The 8,059-nt window shown below is 49.8% G+C and overlaps 1 protein-coding gene across 1 annotated transcript; it reads left to right on the forward strand.

Moving 5' to 3' along the window:
* Positions 1–491: 491 nt before the first annotated feature.
* LOC144751950 (uncharacterized) lies at positions 492–5,770 on the forward strand. Its single transcript, XM_078639914.1, has 2 exons — positions 492–660; positions 5,271–5,770. The coding sequence occupies exons 1-2, from the start codon at positions 492–494 to the stop codon at positions 5,768–5,770; spliced, it is 669 nt and encodes a 222-aa protein (XP_078496040.1).
* Positions 5,771–8,059: the final 2,289 nt, after the last annotated feature.

The following is an 8,059-nucleotide window of genomic DNA, read 5'->3' on the forward strand; positions in this document are numbered from 1 at the left end:
TGCGGGAAAAGTGCCGTAAGTCGCAATCGCGGAACTGACGTAAGCTTACGCATCGCTGCGTCACATTTACGTTGCGTCACAATCTGGAAAACGCCAAAAATACACGCATCCATCACCCAATTCTCCCGCAAATGGAAAAAATTGTTACCATGGAGCCTGAAGGACACAGCAGCAGCCAAGGGGACCTTCCACATGGCAGCCAGGATGTCCAGCCACATGGCACCCAGGAAGCGCAGCCTGAAACACAGGGAGAAACCCATGGCAAGAGGAAGAGGAAAATTAATTTCAGCGCTGAGGAGAACACCATCCTCATAAATGAGGTCACAGACCACCAGCACCACCTCTTTGCCAGTTCAAAGTTGCCACTATCAAAAAAAGAGGCAATTTGGCTGTCCATATTGGCAAAGGTCAACTGTGTGGCCCAATCTAAGAGGACAGTCATTGACCTGAAGAAACGCTGGAACGACATAAAGCGCCGGACAAAAGAGAAAATGGCAAGAAACCGCAAAGAAGCTGGGGTGACAGGAGGAGGCAGCCCATCACTACAGGAAGAGCTGGATGACCTTGAGGAGCGGGTAGCGGCGGTCATCCCAGAGGAGTTGGTGGTTGGCGTCCCAGGACAGGACAGTGCAGAGCATGAGGAACCGCAAGACACACAGGGTAAGTCCCTACAAGGGGAACTGTGCAAAGAAGGTAATGTTGTGCAGTGCATAAAGTAAGGTAGCCGGCTCAATTACAGACGTGTAGTGGAAAGAGTAGTCATGCAATGTCATGAACTGTGAAGGGTCTACAAAAAGTATTGTACCAGGGAGTTCAAGTTCAAGTTCGGGCATTTATATAGCGCACTACTCACCCGGAGGGTCTCAAGGCGCTAGAGGGAGGGGTTCATTATTTGTCGAATATCCAGGTTTTCAGTTCTAATCTGAAGGGGATGTGGGTCTGAGTAAGGCGGAGGTGGGTGGGGAGTGAGTTCCAGGTCTAGGCGGGCAGGAAGGAGAATGATTTGGCCCCCATGGTGGAATATTGGATGCGCGGGACTGCGGCGAGGACTTGATTGGATGATCTTAGTTGGCGTGTGGGTTTGTAGAAGGACAGTCGAGTGTTGAGGCATTTGGGTCCTATATCATAAAGGGCCTTGTGTGCATGGGTGAGAAGGCGGAAAGTAATGATTTTGTTGACGGGGAGCCAGTGGAGGTCTCTTAGGTGTCTGGTGATGTGATCTTGGTGCGGGATGTCTACTATGAGTCTAGCAGGCGCGTTTTGGCTGCGCAGGTTTTTTTCTGCAACATTGTGGAATGCATTACATTGCAGTCTGCATGAACCACAGCTGCTTGAAAATATAAATCTGAGATAACAGAAGTCTGTGTCCTTGGAACAACTCTTCCAGCATGTAAAAACACCTGTTGGATCTCCCACTCTGATGGGAAGGGGCTGCGGCTACCGCTCAAAGAGACAGGTCATGATGAGTCTTCTGAATGGGAGAGTAGGTCCTGGGTCTGCCGTAGGTGGGCCGGGAGGGTGTGCAAGGTCTTGGCGGCGAGGTAGGACAAGGATCTGCTGCTGGAGGTTGGTCATAGGATGCGGTGGACAGTGGTGAGGGGGAGGCTGGTGGAGTGGACCTGGCGTGTGGGGGTGTACAAGCTGAGTCTGCTGTACAGGTAGCCTGCTCCGGGCCACTGGAGTGTATTGTGCGTCTGGGTCTGGAGCCTGAAGCTAATCTACTTGCTGATGGGGAACCAGTGTAGGTCTCACATTTGGGGGAAGATGTTGCTGCGGTGTGGGACGTTGACAATCAATGAGCCGTAAGTGTATTGGATGAGTTGCTGTACTTGTAAGTGTTTGTTTGGGAATCCTCAGTACAGTGCGTTGCGGTAGTCCAGTCCGCTGCTGCTCAGCGCCTGCGTCACACTAATGTCAGTCTGTGGTGGGGATTCGCTTGTAGATCCAGCATAGCATGTGGAGGCAGTTGTAGCATGAGGAGGACATGGCGTCGACCTGCTCAGACATGGAGAGGGAGGAGTACTGGATGTATAGTAATTTGCGTGCATGGTCAGTGGGTGTTGTTGCTGTTCCCAGTGTGGTTGGCCACCAGGAGTCGTCCCAGGCTCAGGGTGTGGGTCCAAGGATGAGGCCCTGTGTCATGTCCAAGTACAATTTCATACTGTTGCACCTCATCCACTTGGTGAGGGAATTCAGTCCCTCGTCGAGGTTTGTTGAGGGTGTGAGTGGGTCCCTGGTGATGGAGAGGATGAGCTGGGTGTTGTTGGTGTAGGAGATGATGTAGAGGCTGTGATGGCGGCCCACCTGTACGAGGGGGACATGTACATGTTGAACAGTGTTGTGCTGAGGGATGACCCCTGGGGTAAGCCGCAAATGATGTTGAGGGCGTCCCATTTGATGGATGGGTTTTGGACACTCTGGACGCTCTGGGTGCTGCGGGAGAGAAAGGACGTTCTTCAGTGTAGGGCCTTCAATTGGAATCATGATTCTCGGAGGTGTGTCTTCAGAGTGTGATGGCATACCGTGTCAAAGGCGGTTGACCGGTCCAGGAGGAAGAGGGCTGCTGACTTGGTGCTGGCTAGTTGGTGCATGATGTTGTCTGTGCTGGACATGTGGACTGTCTTGCTGCTGTATGTACGTATGAATCTGGACTGGGACGGGTGAAACATGTAGGGGTCTTCCAGCCGGCGCCACAATTGCATGTTCTTCATTACCTAGATGAACTTCGTTGGGAACGTGAGCAGGGAGATGGGCAGTGAGTCCCCGAGGGCCTCGGGGTGTGACTTGTGCATCTTGAGGAGGGCATTGCTTGTGGCGTGCCTCCATATTTCATGGAATGTTGCTGCATTGAAGTAAATGTAGATGAACTTGTGTAGTTGGGGTATGATCGCTTCCTCTGCCTTTTACAATAAGTGGTGTGGTGATGGTACTGGTGGTGATCCAGAGTGTACGGAGTTCATGACCTTGTGTGTTGCGTCCTTGTCGACGTAGTACCAGGATGTGCTGTGTTTGGGGCTGGTGGTCCTCGCTGGGGAGGTGGAGTCTGGCAAAGTTGGTGTGGATGTGGTGGTGAAGCTGTCGTCGATGGCACTAAACGTGCGCTGTGAGAAGATGGACAGTGAGTCCCACACTTCTTGTGAGGGTGGGATGTTGACAACATTTTCGCATGGGTTTCTCTGTTCAATAACGATGCAGAAGACATCATTGCTGTTGTGTGCATTGGTATCCAGAAATGTTTGGAAGGAGGAGCATTTTGCCAATCTGTTGAGGTGGTGATGTATACACGTGGCGTCCTTGTGGACTGTGTGGTTGTGCAGTGTGTGTCCATGGAGCCATGTTCACTCCATCTTCCGGCATGTGCCTTGGTAGGTCTGGAGGTAGTCGGTGAACCGGGTGGCTCTGCTGCAGGCGTGGCAGTTGGAGGCCAACGTGAGTGGGGCAAAGGTGTTGGTGCCGTCCTACATACACTGTCATAGTGTTTTGGGCACTGGCGACTGGGTTGGTGGGGTTGTAGTTCGGGCCCTGGCGGAGGGGTGTGACCAGCTGGTCTACGTTTACTTTTACCCAGCATTGGTGAGGCAGCAGTTCTCTGCAGTGGTGTGTGGTTGATTAATAGAAGGTCAAATTGATGCTGCGGTGGTCGGTCGAGTGCAGGTCAGTGGTGTGGTTGGAGGTGATGTGGGTGCCTGTTGAGAAGACGGGGTCCAGCTTGTGGCTGGCGGCGTGGGTTTGGTCCCGAGTAGTCTGCAGCCGGGTCTGGTCAGGTCGTTGATCAGTATGGTGGAGTTGTCATCGTTGTTGTCCTTGAGGTGTAAGGTCAGGTCACACAGGATGATGTGGTGCGTGGAGGGGAGTGTGTGGGTGCTGGGGAGGGCCTTGATGGAGCAGCAAAACTGAGCACAGGGTTGGTGTGCTGTACATGAGGGTCCTCTGAAGGTGGTGTTGGGTGTCGGTGTGGATGTGTATGTGCAGGTGGTTGGCGGTGTTGATGGTGTTGTCTGCATGGGTGCCGACCTTGAGGGGGGACTTGTGGTCGATGGTGACCCATACACCAAATCAGTCAGCGCAATCCCTGCGATTCAACTTGTAGCTGTCTGGGATGTCTATGGGGATGTTGGTTGCAGAGGACTAGTCCCACCAGCTCAAGTTTAATGATCACACATCTGGGGCGGAGGTGTCAAGCACATCCCAGAGCCACATGGGCTGTGTTCGTGTGGAGTGGGTGTTGTGGATAATGCATCAGAGGTGGTTGGGTCCTCTCCATGGGGGTTTGGTGGTTCACTTGCATGTGAAGCTGCATGTGCGGCAGGAGAAGGGTCCCGTGTGTATGTTATTGTGGTGGGCTGGAAACAACTGTTGTGTTGGATGGCATTGAGTGCATGGAGGGTACCGGCGTAGTACTTGAGTGTGGTGTAGTGGCGTTAGTGGCCACAAGGGGTCCTGCCGCTGGGCATGGTCGAGGCGCAGATGGCAGCAGACTGGCTTGCTTAAGGTGTGTCTCTGGTGCGCAAGTAGCACAGTCGAGCACAGTTTGGGACATATGGGGATGTGGGAGGGAGGAGCAGCTGGTAGGCGGGAGCAGCATGTGTGCATGGGGTGGTGGAACAGTGGCACAGAAACAAAAATGGTGTGCAAACAGTGTGTAAAATAGTTGTAATGAGGCCACTAATGGGACACTAATATGGTGGAACTGCACACCTCCCAGTGTGTACTCAGCAGTGGCAGCAGGGGCACACAGGGGGAGCTGGGTGTAGGTTGAGCAACATACCAGGAGCAATCTGTATTATCAAAATGTAACGTAATTAGCATGAAGACACAGGAAATGGTCCACACACAAACAACACAGCTGTGATGGCTATGACATGTGGGATGATGGGAGATGGTAAGAAATCCATGTCCCCAATCCTCTGTAATTATGGCCTGATACCTGTTGCACACATATAGAGTGCATAAAGCCACTTGGACTTGCTACTGTGCTGGAATGAGTCCCCAATATACACCAACAAAACAGACATCAGGACATGCACTCAAGTTGAATGTTGCAAGTGTGCAAGCACTGTCTGGCCATGTGCCATGTTTTTAGACAAATATATAGAATCCATCAAATGAATCATGCCATGTCATTTTAGGTAACATGAGTGATGATGTGTAGCTTTAACTTTGACATGTTGACACACATCAAACTCAAAAAGGGTAGATGACTGAGAATTGTGCTTTTGTACACCATATGTCAGACATGATCATAAACATACATCTATTTTTTATTTCAGAGCATGGTACACATCCTCATGAGCAGGAACCTATGTTTGAATCCGATGATGACGCCGTGGAAAGTGTACCAAGTGTGGACACAGACGTCATCCAGGACCTCTTACTATCAATACAGACTCCCTCTCCCCGCCCCAGAAGGCAAACCAGCACAGTGGGATCTCCGCTTGCCCAACCTGGAAGCACTCCTACGCCACCTCCCACAACATCTCTGCCTCACCACTCGCCAAACACGCTGAATATTTTTGAACAACGTGTCGTGGATGTACAGGGGCAGTTGGCACAGGAGGTGCGTAAAGGCATTGAGAGCATGGCAGGCACCCTAGAGGGAGTGCTCCGTTGCCTTACATCCAATAGTGGCAATGCGGAAACTGGTAGCACCAATGATGCACCACCACGTACTTTGTTTCACGCCATGAATGAGATATCAGAGGTCATGCAGCAGAGGCACAGACAAATGCCTAACACAAGTGGCAGTCTTGAAGTGGCCAGACACCCTTAAAGATATGAATGCTAAACAGGATGCCTACCTGACCAAATTGGCTAACTACCAACATGATGTAACAGCTGTGCTTGAAAATCAACAACTCATGCTCAGTGCATTCATGCGGTACCTGATGGGCATCGAACATGATGCTGGTACAATCCCATCTACATCTGCAGCCCCTGATGTGTCTATGCCTCCCGTGTCAACTGCACCACTGAGTCCACCATCAGCTGTGACAACAAACACATCTGATGAAGAAGAGTCTGAAGATTGTCCAGTCCTCCGCAGAACCATGCGTTAGCATGACATATTGTACATGGACAATACATATACACTGTCTGGTGCACATAAAACTGACATTGTACCACAGTAATGATGAACAACAAATTACTGCTAGCCAATGGATGTACAATGAATTATCTGCGGTCTCCCTCCATGAGGTGAACATATGATTTTGACACTCCCTTCTCACACAATAAAAACACTACTCACTCATGCATGTCTCAAATGTCATGTTGATGTATGGACTGTGCATGTACAAACTCAACCCTACTGTATGTGGCCCTTGATCATTATAGTCCTGTCATACCTTGCCAATTGCTAAGTTGTGTCACTTACATCAATGTGCACCCACAACATGCAAAGTCCAACTGGCAAAGTTCATAAAGTGAGTAGTAACGTGTGTACAACAGCATAGCAAATGTGCAACATTACGAATGATGACTTTAGTTCTAATGAGTAACACTACAAGTTTGTACAAGGAGGGGGTGACGGGGAACATCAGATATGCTTGCACGCTAACATGATTGTGGGTCAGTCCAAGGTGTATGTATGTGATGATGAAATATCTGACATACCACATGTATGTATGAAAGGAAAACATCAGCAGGTGGCTGGCATCAGAGGCACATCCTAAGGTAAGAAGAGTAGCACACAATATTAGTAACTTAAGCATGGGAATAGGGACATGCTTCACACCAGTGATTGAAACAACATCATTCAACACTCACATGGTGTCTCATGTATGAATTCCTACTAATAATTCAGTGCTGCTGCAAAGACTGTGGCCCTCATGCCTCATTGCCTTAGATACACACTTGGTACAGTCTCCTACCACTAGATCATCAAGGTGAATGTCAACCTAGATGAACATAAGCAAGGCATACCACACTACACCTTAGCCCAAGTAAGCCACACTACACACCATCCTCTGGTGTCCACTTGGCTACATGTTTCACATCACAAACACCGTGATGGACATACTTTAAGGAGCACCCACACACCCCTGCCCACAGCACATCTTCCACAGGGCTGCATCCCCCACAGCACACAAACAGTGACAGTACATGGCCTCCACCATTGGAACATGCACCTCCACAGTAATAGCAAATGCTGAGAGCTACATGACATTAGCAGTTACACCCCTGCTGACCAAACAGATGTGAAGACCCACAGGCACATCTTTCCACACACATATGCAGTCTAAATCCTTAACCAGAGGGTCATCATGCACCCACTGATGTTCATAGGAACATTGAACATCCCCAATCCTCCACCATGACAAACAACGGCATCAAGATGTCACTCCTACATGCCACAACAACATCCACACAATCCGCAAAGTAGGTCACACTGCCACTCCATATACACAATACATTGCATCATTGCAAGAAACAATGTTCCACAACACACTAGCAGTTAGACTCCACTATGGCATGAGGCAAGGTAAAACACCACACTGGAATGTCTCCACCCTTGCAGACCGGAGCAGATGATTCAGCCTAATACATTTCACAGCGCAACACACAGAGTACTGATGCTGAGTTCCTCAGGGACTGTCCCTCAGTAACTTTGTCTGCTATGTCTACATGGCTCCGCTTGCTGAGGGCATCAGTGAACATGGACTCTGCATAGTACCCTACGCCTAATACACCCAGCTCTGCCTCTCACTCACCAAGGTACCCAACATTACAGGACACGACTAACCACAATGGATGCGAGATGTGCCAACAAGTATGTGCCTCAGCTGGACACATCTCCATTTGTTGTCAAAAAAAATTCATCATAATCCCAAGAACCACTACCACATGGAACTATACCTGGGGGTACCCTGGGCTGGATAAACAGTTCAGCACTCATATGTGCCACACAAACTATACATTGTACAGAACACATCCTTCACCCCGTCATTACGGATAATAGTAGTATCCTCACCATACTTCTTCACCCTCTGCTAACTCTGCAAGTGCATCAAAATTATTGCCAACTGATGCATTGATTGGATCTGCCACACACCCATCATCA

The sequence above is a fragment of the Lissotriton helveticus genome, chromosome 4_2, assembly GCF_964261635.1.
Source record: "Lissotriton helveticus chromosome 4_2, aLisHel1.1, whole genome shotgun sequence".
NCBI lineage: Eukaryota > Metazoa > Chordata > Amphibia > Caudata > Salamandridae > Lissotriton > Lissotriton helveticus.

Excerpts from the sequence above, each read along its gene's own strand:
- LOC144751950 (XM_078639914.1), top strand. The coding sequence starts at position 492 with ATGGCAAGAAACCGCAAAGAAGCTGGGGTGACAGGAGGAGGCAGCCCA. Across the intron at positions 661-5,270 it reads GGAACCGCAAGACACACAGG|AGCATGGTACACATCCTCAT; the intron begins GTAAGTCCCTAC and ends TTTTTATTTCAG.